Source organism: Halichoerus grypus, chromosome 8, assembly GCF_964656455.1.
Source record: "Halichoerus grypus chromosome 8, mHalGry1.hap1.1, whole genome shotgun sequence".
NCBI lineage: Eukaryota > Metazoa > Chordata > Mammalia > Carnivora > Phocidae > Halichoerus > Halichoerus grypus.
The window spans coordinates 81,424,706-81,449,592 of NC_135719.1; the positions used below are offsets into that span (position 1 = coordinate 81,424,706).

General features: G+C 55.9%; 1 protein-coding gene across 1 annotated transcript; it reads right to left on the reverse strand.

Moving 5' to 3' along the window:
* Positions 1 to 4,220: 4,220 nt before the first annotated feature.
* On the reverse strand, positions 4,221 to 23,247 carry LOC118550078 (myosin-7). Its single transcript, XM_036114771.2, has 36 exons — positions 23,142 to 23,247; positions 22,933 to 22,960; positions 22,217 to 22,325; positions 22,041 to 22,133; positions 21,874 to 21,937; positions 21,407 to 21,505; positions 21,075 to 21,178; positions 20,284 to 20,422; positions 20,073 to 20,191; positions 19,812 to 19,961; positions 19,360 to 19,530; positions 18,445 to 18,754; positions 18,102 to 18,169; positions 17,658 to 17,745; positions 16,887 to 17,004; positions 16,617 to 16,740; positions 16,188 to 16,324; positions 15,689 to 15,944; positions 14,830 to 15,072; positions 14,504 to 14,680; positions 13,568 to 13,713; positions 12,371 to 12,461; positions 11,251 to 11,640; positions 10,894 to 11,020; positions 10,581 to 10,699; positions 9,634 to 9,830; positions 8,883 to 9,066; positions 8,514 to 8,679; positions 8,253 to 8,377; positions 7,371 to 7,679; positions 6,916 to 7,119; positions 6,669 to 6,794; positions 6,186 to 6,461; positions 5,210 to 5,305; positions 4,945 to 5,079; positions 4,221 to 4,359 (listed from the first exon to the last, which is right to left on the reverse strand). The coding sequence occupies exons 1-36, from the start codon at positions 23,149 to 23,151 to the stop codon at positions 4,342 to 4,344; spliced, it is 5,316 nt and encodes a 1,771-aa protein (XP_035970664.2). The 5' UTR covers positions 23,152 to 23,247; the 3' UTR covers positions 4,221 to 4,341.
* Between the last annotated feature and the right edge of the window lie 1,640 nt (positions 23,248 to 24,887).

Sequence of the window (24,887 nt, forward strand, 5' to 3'; positions counted from 1 at the left end):
TCCTGGGGTTGGAGCAAGGCAGTTCTAGCAGAACCCTTGGGCCTCAGACCACCCTGCACCCCATTCCCCGAGAAGGCAGAGTCCCTCAAGGTGGGGGCTCTGGGGACTGGCCAAAGAGTCTCCCAAACTCCCTCTTACCTTGTTCAGAGCAGTGTCTGTCTGTCCTCGGGAGCAATCTCCTTTATATCCCGCTGCCCCCACCCCCTGCCTAAATTTGGAGTCCTTCCGGAGGGACCCTCCCTCCCAGCTCCTCCTCCCTTGATCCCTTGGCTCTGGAGGTGACAGGAGGACAGCAGGGCCTCTAGATTTGCCCATGAAAGGTCTGTCACCCTAGCCCCTCTGGCTCCAGGGCCTTTTTTTAGTCCTTGGGCACATTCCTTCCCTCCAAAGAACTGATGGGCAGATAGCAGGAAGACAGGACCTTCTCGCACAAACGCCCCTGCCCGCCAGGCCCTTACCTTTTTTATTTTTAACCTGAAGGGTGAGCTGAGCACACTGGGCAAGAGTCACCTTCTCCTACAGGCCAGATGCTGTCCCCTGCCCCCCAACCATGGGTTCCCCACCCTTCTACCCGTTTCTACCCTGGCCTGTTCTCACACAGCCCCAGGCTGGGAACATCTGCCCACCCTCTCTGACCTGAAGTCCCACAGTGCTAGGGCCTGGGAGCTGGGGCTGGGATGCCCACCAAGGGGAATCTACTGCCCAGCTCCATGACTCCCTTTGTTAGAAAAAAGAAGATGTCTGTGTTACCCTCTCTCTGCACAAATACAGTGCCTGGTTTCCTTCTGTTCCCCAAATCTCCAGGCAGGTATCCTCCTGAGGACTTGAGGCTGTGCTGCTTTGGGGACACATCTGGAGCCCCTGGCCCCTCCCGCGATGCTCCCGATACAGTGGCCACCATCTGTCCTCTCAAAGGAGAAGGAATTCTCCCAGGCCACCACAGAAGATAAGCACTCAGACCCACGGTCCAGTACCTTCCCCTATCGACCTGAAAACCGCATGGTCCGTGTGCATTCTTAGCCCCACACATGCAGATCGTTCACACTTACACGCTTATGATCACAGATTTTCCCACTTGCTGTTAGGCACACTGACACGCACATTTGCACACCCACTTTCACACACAGAAGTTTTACCCTCCACTACTCCTGGTGTGGGATGGGGAGGGGCTGGGGAAAGGCAAGAGGCGTTAATCCTGGCCCGAGGGAGGAGGGGTGGGGGTGGGGGGCTGCTCCCTTCCGGGCTGCCAGAGGGTGCAGGTGCTGCTGAGGCTGGCTGGGGCGCCTGGCAGGCCCAGGGATTTACGCCAGCTGGGCCCCAAGCTCTGCATTCCGTGGGGTGGGGCCGGGGGGGGCTCTGCAGTCCATCTCCCCCTCCTCAGGTAGAACTCTGGTGTCCTCTCCCAACCCTCCTGGGGCTCATACTCACATGCCCTTCTTTGCGGGCATCCCCGAGTGCCCCAGGCCCTCAAGGCCCCCCTCCCTGGTCTCCATCGATGCCACCTCTCAGAGGCAGTAGGTGTCGGGTCTTCAGCAGGCCGTGCCTGGTATGACTAAGTGGACATTGTGTTCAGGAAACAAAGCCAGACTCCCCTGCTCTGGCTTTCCCCCACACCCTCACACGCAGGAACACTCTCCCAGCTCCCCCCTCCCACCCCATCCACTGTCACCTCTCAATATAGCTCTAGAGTGTGGAGGGGGGTAGGACAGACAAGGGTCAGTTTCTCCGGGTAGGAGAGGTTTCCATTAAATATCTGGCTTCTCCCCCGAGGTCCCCAACTCCCTAGACCCTCCACTGCCCCATTACTAGACTCAGGAACACACTTCTGTTCCAGGGGACTTGTACCCTATACCCAATGTCCTTGGTGGGGGGAATCTGCGTCAACCCCACATCCACATCTCCTTCAGGTACGTACACCAAAGTGTTACCCCCCAAGGGATGCAGACCACCTGTCCCCAGCTCTAGGTCACTTGAGGCCCTGGCGTGCAAGCTGAGGGGTTAGTCCAGTGCGTCAGTGCCCGGTTCCCATTGCCCGGGGGAGGTGATAAGGGGCTAAGAACACCAGGTCAGGCTGGGTCAGGTCCAGCCGACAAAGACCAGGCTTTGTCCTCAGGGAACCCTGTGTTCTGAGCAGGCCAGACTCAGTAGAGGTGGAGTGGCGGGTGAGGGGTGGGCAGGCCGTTCCCACTGTCTCCAATGGAAGGGAAGAGGTTAAGTTGATTCCAGGGCTCGGGCTCCTTCTCTGGTCCATTTCCCCCCCTCTTCCTCCCCATAGGTCCCCTCCTCTCCACCAGCTCTCACATCCATCCCTGTGCTCCGTCCTCCCTCAGCTGCCTCCCACAGCAGCATCTCATTGTGCCTGCAAGTTCTGGAGTGTGAGGGCACGGGATGGAGACTCCTGTCACAGGTGAGGGGACACCAGGTCGCCACCCTGTGCCTGGCTCCCTGGATCTCTGTCTGTCTCTAGCGGCTGACCTCCCTTTCCCTCTGCCTGGTTCCCTGTCTCAAAGTCGGGCCTGGCCTCTGAGTCTCCCTGGAGCCAGGTTTCTGCCCATCCTGGGGGCTGACATGCCATTTCCACGAGTCTCTGCTTGCTCTCAGCCCTACCTCTGCTCACCCTCTGCCTGTCTCATCTCTGCCTCTGCGTCTTGCTCCAGGGTCTCTGTCCACCCCTCTCTAACGTCACTACTTGGCGATTTTCCTCATATCTGAAAGTGACCCAGGATTTCTTCCCTTGCCCGGTAGCATCCCCCTCAGCTCCTGTGGCATCTCTCTCCAAAGTTCACCCTGCCTTTTTGCTCCGCCACCCATCAGCCCTCTCCTCTCGCCCGTGGCCAGGCTCCACCATGCTCCCCACCTCTCTCCTCTGCTCCCGCAGTCAGCTTGTGTTCTCAGGGTTCCCCTGCATCTCCCTTTCCTCTGCTGACTTCCTCATTGCTCCCCAAGTCTTTCCTAGGAAGAGAAGTGGTCCTGGGGTGAGAAGATGGAGGGGGCCACGAGGACAAGGGTGGGAGCCCATGGATCTTTCTGAGGCCTCCTCACTGCTTGTATCTTTTCTCTCTCTTGGTTCCCCTGGCCCCCTGGCCCCCAGTTTCTTGAGCCCTGCCCCCCCCACTGCCCCCCTCCTCAGTTATCCCCCCTCTCCCCGCCTCCCTCTCCTCCTATTCTTTGATTCTTCCCAGGGTAAGCCCTCTTCCTGGCTGCTCAGAGGGGGGCTGAGGAGGAGCCTGGCTGGAGCGGCTGTGTGGTTGGGTGTGGGAGATTCGGTCCAGGGCTGAGCCAGGCCTTCTGGGGTTCCCAGGGGGTGGCTGACAGCCCCATGCCTTGCGAGCACCTGCCGGCTGTGGCTCACAGTGCCAAGCCTTCCCTCAGCAGCCCAGGTGTGGCGGTGACTCCGGTGGGTTGCTCCTTTCCCCACTTCCTAGCCCTCCGCCACCGCCACCGTACCCAGCCCCCCACCCCCCGCCAGCGTCCTGTTCACACAGGACTCTCCTCTCCACAGTCCCTCATCTGCCTGCTTCCCCTCCAGATGGCCAGCCATAAATGGGCCAAAGATGCCTCATCTTCCAGCAAGCCCAGATGAGGAGGGTCTTGGGAGAGGAAGTTACAGCAGGAAGGGGTGAAGGAAAAGAAAGGAGCGCTGGGAACAGAGAGGGATCTAAAGGGGATCTGAGGAGGGTGGGCAGAGGGTGCAGTTCTGGCTGTGGTGGGGTGGGGGCCCTGGCCTCAGGGTGGTTGGAGACAGTGGTGGCTGTGTCTACAAGGATAAGATGGGCTGCCGTCGTAAGTCCCTGTGCCCTCTCAGACACCTGCCATTACCCCACGCCTCCCAGGGCTCTCCCGGCGGCGCTCTCCCGGCGGCCCTCAGTGGTGCTGTCAGTGGCGGTGGGGGTCGTGTCGGTCAGCGTAAGTCCATAGCAGATGGGCTCCGCATGCTCTAAGCAAGCCTTAAGGGTTTTTCTAAATCTTGAACCCTGAGGGGAGGGTCTCTGGACCAGGGAGAGGGCTGACAGGACAGGTGTCACCCGCTGAGGAGGAGACGAAGGGGAGCGTCTGGGCCAGTGCTGCCCCGAGGATGCTCAGAGCCTCCAAGCTCTCCAGTAAGGCCTCCTTGGGCTGTCTGTGAAGCGGCCCCTCCTCCCTTGGAGCCACCCCCCCACCCCACCCCATGTTCATGTCCCTGTGGCTGGCGGGCAGTGAAGAAGAGTCTGGAGGCCGGATTTTGGCTTCAAGGAAAATAACTTTATTCTGCTTCCTCCAAAGGGGCTGCTATAGAGGCTCTGGAACTGGGGGCTTCATCAGCACCCTCAGGATGGGGCAGATCAAGAAGATGTGGCAAAGCTACTCTTCATTCAAGCCCTTTTGAAAGGAAACAAAGTCCAAATTAACTCTGGGAAGGTGGGTGTTGGGCAGAGACGGGCACAGAAAACAAAGGGGAGATGGGGCACCCGATGGGGTGGGGGACCGCTTGGGCCTGAGGGAGGCCCCCCTGGTGGTGAGAGATGTGTCCTAGGGGTCGGTGTGGAGGGGTGAGGGCCCTGAGGTCGGCCAGAGGGAAGCTGCCTGAGTGAGGACAAGGGGGTCCTCTAGGCTGTCCACTTTAGGGCTGAGTTACTAGGCTATAGGCCAAAACTAGGTGGAAGATGAGAGAAGACCAGCAGTTGGGGGGAATTGGGACATAGTGGGTGTATACAAATTGGGGTCTTCTAAGGTTGCTGACCACCCTAGGGCTGGGATTCACAAAGTCATTGAAAGTTAGAGCTGGAAGAATCTTAGAAATCACCGAGGACTGCATTACCTGGCCCTCTGGGGCTCCAGAGTTCAGTTGTGGGGGGTGAATGAAGAGGAGACATCCCTGGCATGAGTGGGTTCGGTCTGAGGGCCACTGATGTTGGCGGATGTGCTGACATGGGGCGACTAGTGAGGCCCAGGGGAGGGACCCACCTTGGCGCCGATGTCGCGGCTCTTGGCCCGCAGCTTGTTGACCTGGGACTCGGCGATGTCCGCGCGCTCCTCCGCCTCATCCAGCTCGTGCTGCACCTTGCGGAACTTGGACAGGTTGGTGTTGGCCTGCTCCTCCTGCAGGGGTTCGGGGACGGGGAGGCTGAGGTGAGAGGAGGTCAGAGGTTCTCTCAGCCTCCCAGCCGGGGGCGGGGCGCAGCTCCCCAGTGTCTCTCCTCCAGGCCCAGGCCCTAGCAGGACCACTCACCGCCTCCTCGGCCTGGCGCTTGTAGGCCTTGACCTTCAGCTGCAGCTTGTCCACCAGGTCCTGCAGCCGCAGCAGGTTCTTTCTGTCCTCCTCCGTCTGGGGGCGGGGTGGTTAGGAGTGAGGAGGGCATGGTCATGAGAGGCAGCCTGTCCCCTCCCCCCGCTTGTTGACTTTACCCGGAATGTAATATCTTCACCCACTTCTACTTTCTGATCCTCAACAAACTCTTGCACTCTCCTTATAATTTTTTTACCATAAAAAACTATTAATATTTTTAATGTTTTGTTTCAGGAAGGTCCAGGGAGCTGATGGAATCCTGAAATTCTTCACAAAACCACGCGTGTGCGCTGTTCCAGGGAGGAGGCCCTTAAAGGTCCTGGGGCCCCATGGAGGATAAACGTTCCTGTTCTAGAAGCCAGCACGCACTGGCAGTAATGCTGGGACAGCGTACTGAGCTTTCCTGGGATACAGGAAAATGACAGAGACTTGATCTAAGGACATGTGTGTCTCGAGATGGTAACTTTCTGATTGGAACAGAAGCAAAATCTAATTAGGAGTCTGATTCTAGAAAACAAACCAAAAAGTTCTGAGATGTGTTGAATGACTTTGGGGCAGTTTTTGGTGTATTTGGGTGGTCATGGCACCCAGCCGGAGCCTGGCGACACACTTGCTTTCTTGGAATCTGTGCTGGGTGAGCTCTGTCTGGAGCTTTGGGTGTTGTCCCCATGGGACAGGTAGAGGGTGAGCTTGAAGGCAGAGCTCCCAGGCCAAGAGGCTCAGAGGTTGACCTCTAGCCAGGGGACAGTCAGGGGAGAACAGGGCTAGGCAGAGTGGAAACGGGGCAGCCAGGGGCTGCACTCCCACTCCTCGCCCTGGGGGAGACTAAGAGAGAACACTTCATTCCTGTTGGTGGTATCACCCTGGCTTCAGGCAGTGGTGCAGGGGATCCAGCCCAGAGCAGCCACCATGCCCCCACCTGGTAGGTCAGCTCCTTGATGCGACGCTCACTCTTCCTCATGCCCTTGATCGACTCCGCGTTGCGCTTCTGCTCTGCTTCCAGCTCGTTCTCCAGCTCCCGCACCCGGGCCTCCAGCTTCTGCAGCTGCTTCTTGCCCCCCTTGAGGGCGATCTGCTCGGCCTCATCCAGCCGGTGCTGCAGGTCCTTGATGGTCTGCTCCATGTTCTTCTTCATGCGCTCCAGGTGGGCGCTGGTGTCCTGCTCCTTCTTCAGCTCCTCTGCCATCATGGCAGCCTGGGGTCAGGAGAGAGGTCTAAAAGAACTGGGCCCAGGGCCCCTTGTCCCTCAAGGATCAGCGTTTTCCCAGCCTGGTGTCTGTTTCCCGAGGCCCGCCAACCCACGCAGAGGTAAGAGTTGGCTTGTCACGGTGCAGTGGCTTGGCCGGGACCCAGGGCCCTTGTTCACGTCTTTAGTGGGGGCGGGAGGGGAGCGGTCACTCACATCGGTGATGGCCTTCTTGGCTTTCTCCTCAGCGTTCCTGCACTCCTGCACTGCCTCTTCCACTTCTGATTGGAGCTGGGACAGGTCTGCGTCCATCTTCTTCTTCTGGTTGATGAGGCTGGTGTTCTGAGGATCAAGGTGGGCAGAGCACGAAAAGCACTGAGCATCCAGGGGTGGCTCCCAAACCTCACCCGCTGGGCCCCCCCAGCCGTGCTTCCCTCCACGACTGCGCAGGGGAGCCGCTCACCTGGGAGTGCAGCAGCTGCACCCGCTCGCTGGTCTCGATCAGCTCCTGCTCGGCCAGCTTCCGAGAGCGCTCCGTCTGCTCCACCACGGCCCGCAGCTCCTCCAGCTCGGCCTGCAACAGGTTGTTGCGCCGCTCTACGATGGCGATGTTCTCCTTCAGGTCGTCGTTGGCGCGGACCGCGTCGTCCAGCTGGATCTGGGTGTCCTGCACACCAGGAGGGTGGGCATGAGAGAGGGGTTGGCCTCTGGGCCCATCAGAAGGCCGTTCGGCTAGGCTGGGTGCCTGGGGAGGTGGGGGGGAGCCCGATGTGCCGGGTCCGGAGGGCCTGTGGGATGTCTCCGCAGTAGCCAGGAGGAATCTGCTGCTGTAAAGGGACACCACCACCCAGCATGGCCACGTGGAGGCCAGTCTGTCTCTGGGTAAGGTGACTTCCTGCTTCAGGAGTCTCCTCGTACCTTCAGCAAGCTCTGGAGACCCTTGACTTGCTTCTGGGCCTCAGCGGCCATGCGGTTGGCGTGGCTGAGCTGGATCTCCATCTCGTTCAGGTCGCCCTCCATCTTCTTCTTCACCCTCAGGGCCTCATTGCGGCTGCGCGTCTCCGCGTCCAGGGAGGTCTGCAGCGAGTCCACCACCCGCAGGTGGTTGCGCTTGGTCTGCTCCATCTCCTCGTCCTTCTCTGCCAGCTTCCGCTCGATCTCAGCCTTGATCTGGTTGAACTCCAGCTGGGCCCGCAGGATCTTGCCCTCCTCGTGCTCCAGGGAGGCCTGGGAGGGGGTGGGGAGAGAGGGTCGGAGGCAGACTGTCAGGGCGCAGGGCCGGGGGCAGGGGTCTGTCCATGAATCATGGATACAAAGTGAGTTCAAGAGTGCTATTAAGAGGTTCAGTCAAAGAAGCAGAAGGAGGAAGAAGAAAAGAGAATTTAAAAGAAAAAAAAAGGCTTAGGAGAGGTGGTTCAGACCCTCACAGAGGAGAGCGAGCTATGAAGACAAAGAGGAAAATGAAGAGAAAGGTGTTGCCAAGGAAACGGAGGCAATCAGGCCCGGAATGTAAAAAATCCTGAAGTGGGAGGCAGAGGCGGAAAGGAGAGGGGAGGGGATCCAGGAAATCTTGTCTAAGATGTAAAGGGTAAAATGTCTGTGTGAAGGACATAGAGTGACCTATTCATTCATTCATTCATTCATTCATTCATTCCACAATGTTTGTTGAGTGGCTGCTATGTGCCAGGTACTGTGCTAGGCTCTAAGGATGGACCGGGGAACAAAACGGACAAAAAAGAGATGAGAACAGGGACCCCAGCTCAGCTTCCCTCCGCCCCCGGCCACACCCTGCACACACACCTCAGCCTCCTCCAGGGCCGACTGCAGCTCCAGCTTCTCAGCCTCCAGCTGCTTGCGGACCTTCTCCAGCTCGTGGATGGTTTTTCCACTGGAACCCAACTGCTCAGTCAGGTCGGAGATCTCCTCTGTGGGAGGGGCCGGGCCACTCAGTTGGGGGCTGTCATGGTCCAATATGGGGGGCACCCTTCCTGGAGCCCTTGGGTGGCGCCACATGAGGAGACTACCCCCAGCCCCTCCCCGGCCTCTCCAGCCCCAGCGCACCCTGAAGGTTCTTGTTCTCCCGCTTGAAGGTCTCCAGATGCTCCAGGGACTCCTCATAGGCGTTCTTGAGCTTGAAGAGCTCTGTGCTGAGGGAGCGCGCCTCCTTCTGCGAGGACTCCAGCTCTGACTGCGACTCCTCATACTTCTGCTTCCACTCGGCCAGGATCTGTGGGGACCCGGCTCACTGAACGGCCCCAACCCCCGCCCCAGCACACCCCCATCCCCCATTCCCCCGGCTCTCCAGGGCATGCCCAGGCCCCTCGGCGGGGCTCAGTCTCCTTCCTGGCCCCCCAGGAGGAGGTCCCTGGCTTCCTGGTGACACCGGCCTCCCTGCTCTGCCCCTGGTTGTGGCCCTCAGCCCAGGCCCACCTTGTCGAAGTTCCTCTGCTTCTTGTCGAGGGCCGCGGCGGCTGCGTTGGAGCGCTCCACGTCCACCATCAGGTCCTCGATCTCATTCTGCAGCCGGTGCTTGGTCTTCTCCAGCGAAGAGCACTTGGCATTGACGGCCTCCACGGCCTCCTCGGCATCCTGCAGCCTCTGGGCCAGCTTCTTCCTGCCCCGGGGCAGTGGGGGTTTGGGGGATGGGACAGGGTGGGGAGGATGGAGGGTGTAGATTTGGACAAGGGGAAACAACGTGAGTGTTCTAGAAAACAATCCTTGAAAATTCAGGAGTGTTGTTGGAGAAGCTGAGGAGAGGCCCCAGGGGGCTGAGAACCGGGCCGGCAGAGGGTCTTGGTGGCACGCTAGGAAGACCCACAGCACCCAGGAGGGACTTCCAGGTGGTCTCCTCTGACCCTGGGCCAGCCTCTAGGCTACAGACATGGAGGAGGCATGGGCTTCCGCAGCCCACCCCACTTCCTCTGTCACAGCACCCCGCCCCTGGTGGGAGCACTCTGCCCTCAGACAAACCTTTTGTTCGTCTTATATTCGGATGAGAAACATAACGCGAGCAAAAAGCTTCCCTGAGAGGAGAAGGAGGTGGGGCCCTGGACAGGATTCTCCTGTGTTGTCAGAACCTGGCCAAGCATCCATCCCCGGTGAGGAATCTTCCCAGCATTGGGCTGGGTTGTGTCCTGCCTGCAGAGGGGCCTCAGCTAGAGGCAGGCCGCCCAGGACTCACTTGGCCTCCTCGAGCTCCTCGGTCCTCTGGATGGCGTCCGTCTCGTACTTGGTCCTCCACTGGGCCACCTCTGAGTTGGCCTTGGACAAGACGCGCTGCAGCTCGGCCTTGGCCTCCGTCTCCTCCTCGTACTGCTCCCGTAGCAGGTCACAGTCATGCCGGGCCGACTGCAGCGCGTGGGCCAGCGCGTTCTTCGCCTGCGGAGGGGCGGGCACCGGGAGGAGGGCTCAGCTTTCTCCAGAGCACACCCCAGTCCTTGCCCATGTCCTCACCCTAATTTCTCCATCCTCCCCAGGACCTCCCCTGTCTCTAAATCCCCAGAGGATCTGGAGCAGTCTACTGAGGACTAATAATAAGGAATGTCCGTTGGGCATTGCACTGTTTACATGAGTCATGCCCGGCACTCTGCTCCTCACTACAGCAGGGTATCATCAACCTCGTCCCCAGGGACAGGGGAAGAAGCAGGGGCTCAGAGAGGCTAGGTGGTTTCCTCAAGATTACCAGGCTCTAAGGGGCAGGTTAGGATTGGAGCCCTGGCCTTTTTAAAAGGTCATATTCTTTCCCCCTTTTGTTCACGAGGCCAGCAAAGTGCCCCGAATAGGCTCCAGTTTAGTTTCTTTCTCCAGCTTTCAGATTGTCCTGCTAATCCCAGGACCCACTTGCGCAGTTCCTGCATCCCACACCTGAGCCCCGCCAAGGCCGCCATTCCTCCCTAGTGTGTTTCTCTCCTCCCCCTCACTTTCCCCTGACCCAGGCCCCTCTCCCTCCAGAAATGGCAGCAGAAAGGCAGAGGGCCTCAGACTGGGCAATAGATTCAGGAGGCATGTGCTAGGCCCTGGGCTATTACTCTGCTTGGAAAATGGGAGAACAATGGAAAGACAGCAAGCCTCATTCTTGGGACCTGCTCGCTCCTGGCCTGGGCCAAGCGGCCTGAGTCTGAGCCTCACCTTAACTTCTTCCTCCAGCTGCCTCTTGAGGTCCTCCAGCTGCTGGGTATAGGTGAGCTTGCCTCGGGTCAGCTGGGAGATCAGCGCCTCCTTCTCATCCAGCTGCCGGGACAGCTCACCTGGAGAGGTACAAAGGCACACTCAACTCTGGAAGGTCAGCCACTGCTCTCTCTCCCCATCCCTTCCCCTTAGGCCCCATTCTCTGGAGAGAGGTGTGTGTGTATGTGTTTGTGTGTGTGTGTGCACATGTGTGTGAGTGTCTGCCCAAGTCTGGGTGGCTTAGGATGTCAGGGGAGATGGGGGGGTGGCTCACCATTCTCGGTCTGTAGCTTGGCCCGCTGGCTGGTGAGGTCGTTGACCGAACGTTGGGTCTCCTCGGCCTTGCTTCGGTGCTCATTCATCTGGTCTTCCAGGGTCCGGCACATCTTCTCCAGGTTGGCCTGAGGGAGGAAGGGGAGTCATATGACGGATGGAGGAGGCATTGAAGGGTAGCAGGGGTGCAGTTACAGAAGTGAAGAGGAGAGACATGGAAGGGAGAGGGAGAGGATGGGAGAACAGGGTTGGGGAAGGGAAGTGGGAAACTTAACCATCAGAGAAGAGAGGAGACATGGACAGAAAGTGGAGGTGGGTGTAGGGAATTGGGTGCGAGGATGGTGAGCAGGCAGCCCACCTTGGCCTTGATGATCTGCTCCATGTTGGAGGTGACATCGTCCAGCTCCAGCTTGAACTCGCTCTTCTCCTTCTCCAGCTTCTGCTTCACGCGCTGCAGGTTGTCGATCTGCTCGCTCAGCTCGGCCACGCTGTCCGCGTGCTTCTTGCGCAGGGCCGCCGCCGTGGCCTCGTGCTGCAGCGTGGCCTCCTCCAGGTCCCGCCTCATCTTCTGGAACTCGGCCTCGCGCTTCTTGTTCATCTCGATCTGCACGGACGTGGCCCCCCCGGCCTCCTCCAGCCGCTCGCTGATCTCCTCCAGCTCCCGGGACAGGTCTGAGCGCAGCTTCTCCACCTTGGCCCTGGCGGTGCGCTCGGCCTCCAGCTCCTCCTCCAGCTCCTCGATGCGAGCCTGGCCCGGGACACAGAGGGCTCAGCCCCACCGCCCGGAGCCGTCCGGCGGAGCCCCCAACCCAGAGCTCCAGGACATTCCTGGCCTGTCTGGAACAGCAAATCTTTTCAGTTCTACCAGCAGAGAAGTAGAAATAAAAGGATTTGGAGAAGATGTTTTGGACAGCTGAACTAGGCTTCCTTTAGGCCAGAACATTATACATGTTCTATTGGAAAGAAAGTGGTTGAAGCTTGATCTTTAAGAGGGACAAAGAAACCTGTGTTCTAAGGATATTTTAAGAAGTTTAGTGGCAAAAGTATTAAAAGTTTAGAAGGAGAGATGCATGTTTGTCCAAAGACCTAACATGGTGTCTGCTCGAGGGGTAAGAATCAAAGTCACAGACTATCAGGGCTAAAGGGCTCTTAAACGCCATTGGTAACAAGGGAGGACACAGAAACCCAGATATCAGGAGTGGGCACTCCACAGTTGCCAGCTAAACCAGAGCTGAGACAGGAAGCCAGGATTTCTGCCCCCTACACCTGTGACCTTTTCAAGGTCTCTTCCTGTGTCATCCTTGGATCACCCAGCCCCTCCTAGGGGTGCTCCATGGGTGAACTGTGGTAGCTCAGCATCTCCCTTCATGGACACATGGCAAGTTCCTGTAATGCTGGGGAGAGGACATCCTGGAGGAGGGGATGGAGGAAGCTGACAGCCAGCCCAGGGGCTCCAGCCTAGGCATCCCACACCTTACCTGAAGCTCTTTGAGCTTCTTCTGCAACTGGCTGCCCAGGGCCTGCTCATCTTCAATCCTCGCATTGAGGGCATTCAGCTCAAAGTCCTTCCTATGGGGAACGAAGGAAATTAAGATGAAGAAGGTCGGCTGGGCAGCAGGCGGGCCCGTCAGTGGTTGGACATGGTAATACAAAAAAATGAAGAGCAGGATTTCATCAGAAAAATAGCGTCTGGGGCTGATGTAGGGTCCTTGAAAATGTAATGCATGCTGAAGGCCTAAAGTCCAGCAAGAATGTAATGGGCAGAGCACCACAGGTGAAGTGACAAGACCTGGGCTCTGTGGGACTTCCTCTCTGGTCCTGTAGAATGACGGCATTGGATTAGATGGTTTCAAAGGCCCCTTTTAGCTCTGATGGCCTTTAATTCTATCACTGTTATTTTGGGCACTTTGGTTAAACTTTCTGAGCCTTTGTTTCCTCTTTGGTAAAGTGGGCCTCAAAATACCATCCTTAGAAGGAGGTTTGAGGATCCTTGGGATCATATATTCCTTCATTCATTCAACACATGCTGTGCCTGGGGAAGTGTGAGGACTCCTGGGCAGACACAGGCCCCATGAGGGTGTAATCATGATGATTCTCAGAGCCTTTCAAAGTCTGAACCCTAAAGCTGCATAAGATATTTGATTATCCAAATCTACCCTGCAGGCTCAGTTTTTCAAGTGTGGGAAGTGGATCTCTACATCTTGGTAGGACTTGCAATAAGAATTGGATCCATGAGTTAATCAGACCCCAGCACTGCTCAAGCGTGGTGGCTGACCCATTTCTCCGTGGTCCTCGGAGCTCTCTGAGAAGGACCCGAAAGGCCTTTCCTGAGAGGCTTTTGTGTGGAGCCTTCCTCGGTGTTAAGCAACTGGTCTCCAAAGAGACTTGTGTGTAGAAGGAGGTAAGCTATGAGTTTCTATCCCTCTTCGCTGACCAACAGGAAGAAAAGGCTTGAGGGATCCAGGTTAGACTTTCTGCCAGGGAGGAGTGCAGGGCCCTGCTGCATGTGTCTGGGGAAGGAGAGGCCTCTGCCCATGGTTTTGCACCCACTGATGGAGGCTGTGTGAGGCTGTGGCCTCTGAGGATGGACCTGTTGGGGCAGCTTGTGCTGTCACAGGTAGAACAGGCTGCTGAGCTGGGGAGGAGGAAAGGCGCTGGGGAGGGGAACACGCTACTTTTTCAGCCGCTCATCCAGCTGCTGCTTGTCGTTCTCCAGGTCCATGATGCTCTCCTGGGTCAGCTTCAGGTCACCCTCCAGCTTCCGCTTTGCTCGCTCCAGGTCCATGCGCACTTTCTTCTCCTGCTCCAGGGATCCCTCCAGCTGGTGGGGAGAAGGACCAGTGTGCCCCATAAGACAAATCGTCCTGATTTGGTGATTTGGAAGCTCAGTCACTCCAGGTTTGGGGAATCCTAAGAGATGTCCAGGACTTGGAAAAGCTTTCCCAGAGTGGGCCAAGGGACTATGAGACTGCCTAGCACTGAGGGATGCTCAGTAACTATTTGATAATGATTTCATGAATGAATTTCATGAATGACTGTGTGATGAAACCCAAAGCTCCATTCATTCATTCAGCAGGCTCCTGCAGTCCTGTGCTAGGCACTTCAGATGCAAAACTGAATCAATCCAAGTTCTCACCTAAAGACAGGTTACAGTGTTATGGCTGAGACAGATACTTCGATAATGATAACACGGGTGATAAATGATCCAAAGGAGATATGCACAGAGAACTATCTGTGGAACAATGATCACTGAGGGCCAGATCCCACTTAAAATATTAGAGGTCCAAAGATCCTCAGAGCCTCACAAAATTCCCAAAGAAATGTATTGGATTCTTATGTGATAACTCTCTAGACCCTGTGGTCGAAGGTAGAGATATAAAGGCTTGAACCTAATTGAAAAAAGGAAGTCCATCTCTATTGTTGATCATATCAGTGGGATGAGATACATAACTCATAATTGATCACCCTTCCCTTTTTCTATTCCCCAGCTCCCTTCTAGAAATGTACCAAGGGAGGGAACACTCTCCAATCCCATCCTTCCAAACACACACACATACATACACACACACATACAGACCTGGCATATCTAGGCCCTGTGACAATCTACTTACATCGTCCACCTGCTGCTCCAGCTTGACCTTAGCCTTGGTCAAGGTATTGACCTTGTCCTCCTCAGCCTGAAGGTCATCTAGGGCCTGCTGGTGGGCTTCTTGCAGAGCCTTCTTCTCCTTGGTCAGCTTGGCGATGATCTCATCTAGCCCAGCCATCTCCTCTGTCAGGTTCTTCACCTGTTGACCAAGAACCCCATCCCCTTTAGGGTCAGAGGTCATCGGCCCGGAGACATCTATGGGGATGTCCAAGACCAAGGACCAGGACCACACTCTGGTCTGGGAATCCTGAGGAGACCTGAGATAGAGCCAGAAGGAACTGCCCTCACCTTGTTCTCTGTTGCATGCTTCTCCTTCTCCACCTTGGCCAGCGTCAGCTCCAGGTCATCAATGTCCTTCTTGAGCTCAGAGCACTCATCTTCCAGCTTGCGCTTCTTGGCAGTGAGCTCTGCATTCATCTCCTCCTCGTCCTCCAGCCTCTCGGTCATCTCCTTCACCTTGGCTTCCAGCTGGATCTTGTTCTTGATCAGCTGGTCACAGCGTTCCTCTGCATCAGCCAGGTTGTCTTGTTCCTGAGGACAAGGCACACAGGGGAGGCTTCTCAGTGGGTGGGGTCCTCACCTTGGCAGGTGCAGGGAGGGAGAGGCTCAGCATGTAGGAGAGGGGCTCCAGGATATCTCCAGCTGAGAAGAACCTCAGAAGGATGAGGAAGGGAAGAATTTCAGGACAATGTGACGGGAACATGATGGAAGCAGAGATGAAGGGAGCCCAGAAGTTTCTTTACTTGGCTCTATTCCTCTGGTCTACTCCACTGAAGGGAAGGAACTGCATTTACTGATGCCAGCACTTTATATATTTATCACTTGGTGAGATGGGCAGATTTATCCCCTGTCCAGAGATGAGGACATTGAGACTCAAAGATAATGCATAGTTTGCCTAGGTTCAAAAAATTACTGAGCTATGGATGCAGGTTGAATCCAAGTGGAAAGCCAGTGTTTTTAAAAGTTGGTTCTTTCCCCCTTCCCTTTTGTTCTCTAGAGGGACCTCCCTGGAGGTCTTTGGAGCCTTGATTCCAGAATCCTGTGTCTGTGAGAGGACAAGGGGAGCCCTGGGTGGGAAGGTGCAGGATGTGTGGGGAAATGTCAGCTGAGCAGGGTGGGCAAGTCTACAGAGGCCCAGGAGCCTCACCGCCTGCACTTGGAGCTGGAGATCATTCTTCTCCTGCAGCAGGGACACCATCTTCTCCTCCAGCTCCTTGCGGCGAGCTTCTGACTTCTCCAGCGCCTCTTTGATGCGCGCAAACTCCTCCTTCATGGTGGCCATCTCCTTCTCTGTCTCTGCACTCTTGAGTAGTGGCTTGATCTTGAAGTAGAGCTTCATCCAGGGCCAGTTCTTGACCCCCATGAAGGCCCGAATGTTCCACTGGATTATCAGCAGGGAGTCTCTGCAGGGGCCCAGCAAGAAGGTGGTGAGAGAGTCCCATCTCTCCTTCCTGTCCTGAAGCTCTGACTCCTATGTAATAGCTCTTCCTTCCTCTATGATGCCCTGGCCATGAGGCCCACCCTGGGTCCATAGGAGCCCCTCCTGCTGGTCTGCTTATTTCAAGTCTCGGTGAGCTTTCTCCTGACACTTCCCCTGAATCAGCCTGGGCCTTAGATGGCCAGGAGCCTCCTTTTGAAGCCCTCACCTGCGTTCCAGCAGTTTCTTGTACTCCATTCTGGAGAGCACACCCCGAGACTGGGCCTGGATGCGGGTGATGATGCGGCTCAGCCTCTCATCACGCATCTCTTCCAGGAGCCCCAGCAGCCCCGCCTTGAAGAACACCTATGGGCAAGGGGTGGGTGGGCCAGGAGGGGAAAGAGGAGAGGGTTTGTTTAAGCAGTGTAATACCCTAGGAAAGAACCCAAGGGAGGAGGCCAATGGCACCTGGAGCTGGGACAGGGAGTGGTTCATGGGGAGGGGAATCATGCAATTCAGAAATGGTCCATGGGGAGGGGAATCATGCAATTCAGAGATGGTCCTAAGATGATTAGTAAAAGGGAAGGAGCTGTGAGGTGAGGAGCCAAAGGACAAGAGAGGTTTTTCTGTAATCAGCTCGGCTCCTCCCTTCCCTCACCTTGGTGTGGCCGAACTTGTACTGGTTGTGGTCAATGTCCAGAGAGCCCAGCAGCTTCTCTGCTCCTTTCCTGCTGTCAATGAACTGGCCCTCAGGGATGGCTGCTGGATTCAGGATGCGGTATCTGGAGAGAGAGGTGCCCTGAGACACCCATATTCTGCACCGACCTGCTCTGCCCACAGCATTTGGGGCCACCTGTGGACTCCCTTCCCCGACAAGTCTGCCCAGGCTCCCCCTGTTCCCTGAGCTCTAGGGTGTCCCTGTACCCACCTCTGCCGGAAGTCCCCGTAGAGGATGCGGTTAGGGAAGCCCTTCCTGCAGATGCGGATGCCCTCCAGCACACCGTTGCAGCGCAGCTGGTGCATGACCAGGGGGTTGTCTATCACCCCTGCAGCAGGAGGAGGTGGGAGAGGAAGGTGTGGGCAGAGTACTGGACTAAGCCAAAAGTTCTGGGCTCTGATTCTGGCTCTGCCACTCACTAGCCAGCAACCTTAGCAAGTCACTCAATAATAGTCCTTTTTTTTTTTTCTTTTTTTTCCTAGCTATGCTCTTAAGAGTAACCAAAAGGTTTTCACATTCCTTCTTTTATGTTGTGTTTATTATCATAGGCAGTTGCCAGGGTGGATATGTCCCATTTTCTAGAGAAGAAACTAAGCCCAGAGGAGTTAAGCCCAGAGAGGTTAAGGCACTTCACCAAGTTCACTAAGCTGACAAGAGCAGAGCCAGGCCTCTAACCCAGGCCCCTGAGGAACTGGAATTCCTAATCAGTCAAAAAAGGCTAAACAATCTCTGTATGTCTCACTGGGGGTTGCATGCTGGGAGGCAATGCCCATGAAAGTGCCTTACAGCGCCCCCCCCAACCCGAGTCACACTGCAAATACAAGGAAATGGGGGGAGAGTAGTCTGCTACCTCATGGCATCGGAGGAGAGTGTCATTTGGAAACCACCATGGTGGGGAATTAGGAGGTGGCTTAGAAGTCCTTGTCCCCAGGGTATGGGGCCTGTGGCCAGCAGGGGGCTGGGCTGAGTTCTGGGCCTCACCTGGAGACTTTGTCTCGTTGGGGATGATGCAACGCACAAAGTGGGGATGTGTAGAGCGCAAGTTGGTCATCAGCTTGTTCAGATTTTCCTGTGGCCCAAAGCACAGGAGGGAAAAGTAATGCAGGTGAAGGAGAGAGAAGTAGGGAAGGGAGAGGAGAGGAAGGAAGGGAAAGAGAGACAGAAAGAATGAAGGAATGGTGGGAGAGGAATGAAGAAGGGAGAGAGAATGAAGGAGGGAGAGGTTGGAAGGCCAGAGGGAAGAGGAGAGCGAGATGGGAAGCAGGGAGAGAAGAGGCCACCCATGAAGGGGGAGAGAATGGAGAGGAAGAAAAGGGCCACAGGGAGGGAGGAGAGAGAGGAGTCAGGCATGGGAACTGTGGGAAGGAGCAGGGCTGGTGGGTGCTGGGGAGCCATACTGGTCTGGGGCTGGGGGCACACACTTACCCTGTGCAGAGCTGACACGGTCTGAAAGGATGAGCCTTTCTTGGCTTTGCCTTTGCCCTTTTCGACAGCTGTGGGAGGAGAGTCAAGGAAAGGGATCTGAATGGACGTGTGGGAGGCCAGGGCCTCCATCACAGACTCTCTTTACATCCTCACTGGCATTTGACCTCCAGGTGAGGGTCTTCACTGCGGGGAGCTCAGCTTCTCCACCCCATTCTATCTCACTGAACCTGTAAACCTCAGGGCACAACCTGACACAAAAGTGGTAGAGTGTCGCAATGGACTTGCCTCAGAACCATGGCAGAAACCCTGCTCCTTAGTCCCCAGGGTTCCAGTCTCTACTTACGTGCATCAAACCCTGCATAGTTGGCAAACAGGGTGCCAAGCAACTTGAGGGAGGACTTCTGGTACAAGGCCACCACAGTCTCATTGAGTGGGTCTTTGTTCTTCTGCAGCCAGCCCAGGATGTTGTAGTCCACTGTGCCGGCATAGTGGACCAGGGAGAAGTGGGCTTCCTGCTTCCCCTTGATGTTGCGTGGCTTCTGGAAGTTGCTGGACTTGCCCAGGTGGTTGTCATACAGCTTGGCCTTGAAGGTCATGTCAGTGGCCTTGGGGAACATGCACTCCTCCTCCAGGATGGACATGATGCCCATGGGCTGAGAATAGAGGGGAAAGCATAACTGAGCATGCTTCATACAGATGCAGAAGGATCCTGCTCTAAGATCAATATTTGCTTATGATGATGCCCCTTTGGGAATTAAGGTATTAGGCTCAGCTTTGAGTACAGTTATTTGCCGACTTGTACCTCTTCATGCCTTCCCAAAGTGGAAGACTTTGTTTGATTTCAGAGGGACCTTTGTGAAAGTCTGGGAATGTGGATGTTTTAGATGCTTTACACACCACTCCACTGCCCAGATCCCTGAGATGCTGGGGTTGAATATAGGTATACTCTTATGATTCCCTGCCCCACACCCAAACCAGGTTAAATGAGGGTTGTTAAACATACTGGTATGGGAGGATTCCTGGAGCTTCCCATCCTCCCTGTGTCCATTCTCAAGCCCTTAGGACCTCAGCTCTCCCTGTGCCACCCTGTCCTGGGTGGTCAGGACACAACAGGCCTCGGGCTCCAGATCATGTTCCCCAGCAGGGAGAGGGGCTGCCATTTTGACTGTGGCATTCAAGTAAGGTGTGAGTGGGGAATTCAAGCACTCTGGCTGGGATGCCAGGGGAAGGAAACGGAGGCAGCGGGTGGAGGCAGCACCTTCTCAATGAGGTCGATGCAGGCCTGCAGGTCCATGCCAAAGTCGATGAACTCCCACTCAATGCCTTCCTTCTTGTACTCCTCCTGCTCCAGCACGAACATGTGGTGGTTGAAGAACTGCTGCAGCTTCTCGTTGGTGAAGTTGATGCACAGCTGCTCAAAGCTGTTGAACTGCAGGGGGCGGGGGCGGAGCGGGTCAGGCAGGCAGGGGTCTGAGTGGCCAGTGGGGTCAGCCGAGGCCCGTGCCCAAGCGCAGCCAGGGGTGTGACTGGTCCCCTCCCCTGTCAGGCCGTGGAGGGGGAGCTCCCCTGGAAGACAGGACGATGTGTCTGCCACCCCTGAGCCCCACTGTCTCTCCCTCGACTGGCCACTGGCCATGATGGTCACGGGTGCAAATGAGCGAGTCACTGCCCCCTCCCCCGCGCATACGCGCCTAGGCTCCTCCCACTCACATCGAAGATCTCGAAGCCGGCGATGTCCAGGACCCCTATGAAGTACTGGCGTGGCTGCTTGGTCTCCAGGGTGGCATTGATCCTTGTCACCATCCAGTTGAACATCTTCTCGTACACTGCCTTGGCCAGTGCCCCAGTGGCATACGCCACCTGGAAGGTAAGGGAGAAACCAGATGAGTAGATTAGTGCGAAGAGTGAATTCCAAAGAACCCACTGCAGCATGCCAGCCCCCTCCCCATTTATCTCCTGAAGATGACCCACCTGCTGGACATTCTGCCCCTTGGTGACGTACTCGTTGCCCACTTTCACCCGAGGGTGGCACAGCCCCTTGAGCAGGTCGGCTGAGTTCAGCCCCATGAGGTAGGCAGACTTGTCAGCCTCTGGAAGGAGAGGGCAGGCAGCCAAGTTGGTAAAGGGATGATTCCTCTACAGATAGGGCCCACAGCTGTCACCCAGCATCCCAAACTCCCACCTTCAGTGCCATCTGGCTCAGCCTGCTCCTCTCGCTGCTTCTGTTTGAACTTCATGTTTCCAAAGTGCATGATGGCGCCCGTCAGCTTGTACATGGAGTTCTTCTCCTCTGAAGTGAAGCCCAGCACATCAAAGGCATTCTGTAAGCAGACCCCATATTGGTGAACCCCAGAAAAGGAAGTATGGCAGGTAAATGAGATCCCTCTTCAGTTGGAGAGAGAACTTCTCTCCTGAATCCCTGTAGCTTCTGAGACTCCCATACCCAGTGAAGAACTCCAAAACGAAGATGGGAAGTACAAGAGCAGGACGGTGTGCATACTGCCCCAGATCTGGCATCAGTGGTCATAGCTGTCCTCTGGAGCTGCTCTGGTTACCCACTCATGTTTTCTACTTTTGTCCCTCTTCTAGCCCCTACACTTGCTTCCTGCTTAAACCTTCCATACCTGTCTATATCTAGTCTTCACTTAATAGCTTGCCCCAACCCCATGGCCACTGCATGACCCACCCCCCTTCCCTTGGTGATGGCTTGCTTCTTGGCTTGTCTGCTTCTCTGTCCCATGGTGTTCAGCCCTTTCTGTTTGCTCAAACACCAAATATTGTCCACCCCATCTCAACATACCCATTCTCCAACACACCCTGGTAATAGGGCATGTTCTGGCCCTTGGGGAAGGTCATACCATTTTGAATAACAGATAGACAGTGTCTCAGCTCTCCTCCTGAGCCAGTGAACTGGCCTCATTTACCCCTAACTGCCAGTGCCCTCACCTCTCGACATGGTTCTCACACACTTACATCAGTGGCCATGAGCTCCTCAGCGTCATCAATGGAGGCCACCGTGGTCTCTCCTTGGGAGATGAATGCATAATCGTAGGGGTTGTTGGTGATCAGCAGCATGTCTGGGAGGAGAAGATGTGGTGAGGATAGGGCACAAACCTCTGGCTCTCACTGGGGCTGCCTACCACAGCACAGGGCTTGCAGGAAAACACATGACAAGGCTTAATGTGGTCCCACATCCCACAGAACTGAATCCAGCAGTGCCATAAACCCAGGGCATGCCAGCAAGCTGCCGCAAGCAGAGGGGACCAGGTTGCCATGGAGATAGTTGGTCTCCGTAGCTGACTCACCCAGCAGCTCAGGCTTTTTGTTAGACAGGATTTGGTAGAAAATGTGATAATCTCTCTCTGCTTTCAACTGGAAAATAACTCTGGATTTTTCCAGAAGATCTGTGAACAGTAAGGGGAGAAGAAAGAGAGAAATTTGGGGATTTAGGTACAAGGAAATAGAGGAAAATGAATGATATATGTAGCAAGCAAAAGGCAGAGAAAAGAGAGAGATGAAGAGAAAGACTCACATACAGACATGAAGAGACAGAGGTGGAGAAAGACTAGAGGGAGTCTCAGGGGGAGATGAATATACAGACTCAGAGACACAGACAGACAGAGACAGAAAGAGAGGGAGAGAGACCGAAAGGCAGAGGCCTAAAGAGAGACATAGATGGAGAGACAGAGAGAGAAAAGAGAGAGGTTGGGATCATGATCACATAGAATGAGGGTGAGCTCAAGCCGAGTTCTAGCAGATTCATGGCACTCACAGGTCTCTATGTCTGCAGATGCCAACTTTCCAGTTGCCCCAAAATGGATTCGAATGAATTTCCCCTGGGGAGATGGAGGAGACCAGGGATGAGTTGAGGCAAGGCTCATATTTGATACCATCCCTCCACCAACCCAAATCCCGAATCCAAAGTCAGGGACCACTCACGAAGCGGGAGGAGTTGTCATTCCGCACGGTCTTGGCGTTGCCGAAGGCCTCCAGGGCGGGGTTGGCCTCGATGATCTGGTCCTCCAGGGTGCCCTGCAGAGGTCAGGAAGGATGGTGGGTGAGAGGCCTACCCCTCCCTTTTTGCAGTGCAGGCCCATGGAGGACAACAAGCCTACCTTGCCTGGAGTCTGATCCTTCTTGCTGCGATCCCCAATGGCGGCAATAACAGCAAAGTACTGGATGACCCTCTTGGTGTTGACCGTCTTCCCGGCCCCGGATTCCCCGCTGTTGGGACAGTCAGGGCCTCATTAGGCAGTGAACAGACACTGCTTGAGACGAACAAGCCTCAAGTCAGGAGAGAACGTCTGGTCTTACTTGACAGTGGGAGCCCCAAAGCAGGAAGCTGCCGGGTAATGTGCATCCCAAACACACATGGGATCAGGGGGAGCACTAGGAAGGATGCCACAAGAAGCTGCTGGGTTCAAGCAGAAGGAACCTGGTCTTAGCTAAGCAAGGTCAATGTGAGGAGATGGGCCTGGGCCATTTTGGAAAAGAATAGGTAGGGGTGGCAGAATGGGGAAGGTTTCTGAAGGTAAAGATGAAAGAAAATGAGGAGGGGATGAAGACACAGTGATACCGGGCTTATGGATAAATGAGTGATGAGTTGGAGGAGAGTGAGCATAGGGAATGGGAGAGGAAAACTCCAAGAGGGGTGGAAAGCAGAAAGGAAGCGGAGAAGCAAAGGCATGAGTAAAGGTCACAGAAGAAAGAGGAGCTGGCATGAAGGTGGAGGGAAGTGAGAATTGTGGGTCCATGCTTGGGGGCCATGGTCCATGATGGGGGCTGGGGTCAGGGAGGTTCTGGAAGGGAATGGGTTAGGAGCTACACTCACGTGATCAGGATGGACTGGTTTTCTCTGTCTGTTGGGAGCAAGTGGGGATGAAAAGTCAGGAGCCACACAAGATGCTTTTGCCTGGCATCTACCTACCCCCTGCTGCCCCACCTCCCGGCCTCTCTCCAGGCATCCACCAGTTGCCCAGACCAACTGCGCATTCCCTCCCATGCGGCTCCCGAGGAAACCCTGCAGGGGAGGCCTGTCACCTGTCAGCATGTACTGATAGGCGTTGTCGGAGATGGAGAAGATGTGGGGCGGCGCCTCGCTCCTCTTCTTGCCCCGGTAGGCGGCCACCACCTCAGCGTTGTACACCGGCAGCCACTTGTAGGGATTGACGGTGACGCAGAAGAGGCCCGAGTAGGTCTAGGATAGAGAAGGAGGGTTGAGTTGCTAGTGATGAAGAGGGAGGAATGGCGGGTTTCAGAGTTAGAGAACAATGCCAAGAGGGGAAGAAGAGAAAGAAAAATCTATGAAAGCACTAAATCTGAGTAATCCTAGCCTCAGGGGTATTAGAACTGAACCGGGGATGCAGGGGTGGGGATAGCGTGCAGTAATGCCTGGACACAAAGAACAGAAACTAGGAAGCTACTAGACTCAGAGGGTGTCCTGGATGGCGCACTCACATAGATCATCCAAGAGGCGTAGCGCTCCTTGAGATTGTAGAGCACGGCGGGCTCGTGCAGGAAGGTCAGCATGGCCATGTCCTCGATCTTGTCGAACTTGGGCGGGTTCTGTTGCATCACCTGGTCCTCCTTCACGGTCACCGTCTGCAACAGCCCCCATGCAGGCCCAACTGTCAGCCCTCCCTCTGCCCAGAAAGGAGTCAGGCAAGTTCTAGGAGAGCAGTGTTCAAGAGAGAAGGACCGGGATCATAGAGAAGACAGACGGGATATTGGGAATGAGGAGGGCTGTTTGGACGGTGTGGATCCCTTCTCCGAAGAAGGGAAATCGGACTGTCCTCAGGTCTGTGTGGGATGGGTCCTGGTGGTAACCTCTCTGTGTACCCCAGCTATGGGGGGAGGGGGTCCAGGAGGGCCTCTCACGCCAACCCTGCCACCTACCTTGCCATGCTCGGTCTCAGCGGTGACTTTGCCACCCTCTCGAGACAAAATTTTGGCCTTGACGAACTCCTCTTTGTCATCGGGCACATAAACATCTTTCTTGAGGTCAAAAGGTCGGGTCTGGGCTTCCAGCCGCTCCTTCTCTGACTTGCGCAGGTAGGGGGCGGCGGCCCCAAACGCGGCCATCTCCGCATCCACCATGGCTGTGCCTGCAGTGGGTGGGAGTAGAAGATGCTAGCTGCCCTCCCATCCACCCACCCTCCACTCCCTTCCCTGGGCTCTCTCTCCTTCAGTGGGAGCCCCAGAGCCTAGCACTGTCCTCGTGAGTCAGGGGTGGGTCACCATGCATCCCTTATTCCTTGAGCTGATCCTTCAACCTGAGAAGAGCCTAGCAAGCCTGTCAGGGCAGAAGGGGAGGCTAACTTTTGTTCAGCCTGGGGCTCTCCTAGAGAAGGGAGGAGCGTCCTGGGCTTCTCTGGGAGCAGAAAGCTAACTACGTCCATCTCTAATCCTTATCCCTCCCTGGCTCTTCCATAGTCACAGGCAAGGGGCTCTTGGTTGCCAAGACACACTCCCCAAGGCAAGGCAGAAACTAGAGTCCCATAGCCTGGCTTTGGGGCTGTCATGGCCAATCTTCCCGGATTTCCCCACACTCCATCTTCAGCTTTCCTTACCTTGGCTTCTCGAATGTGTTTACTAGATGAAAGGGGCTCAAGCCTGCAGGGGACCTGGAAAGAGGGAAGGCTGTGTCAGGGTCGCCTCCCCGCTGCTCCCTGGCTCTGCCCTTCGGCACTCACCCCTCCCCCAGGCCTGAAAGCGGGTGGGGAGTGGTGGCCAGCTTCTCTGGTCTTGTCCTCTGTCTGGCTTTCCAAACACTGTAGCTCTTTCTCC

Excerpts from the sequence above, each read along its gene's own strand:
- LOC118550078 (XM_036114771.2), bottom strand. Across the intron at positions 19,531-19,811 it reads CCGGCTTCGAGATCTTCGAT|TTCAACAGCTTTGAGCAGCT; the intron begins GTGAGTGGGAGG and ends CGCCCCCTGCAG. Across the intron at positions 9,831-10,580 it reads AGCTGGAGGAAGAAGTTAAG|GCGAAGAACGCGCTGGCCCA; the intron begins GTGAGGCTCAGA and ends GCCCCTCCGCAG.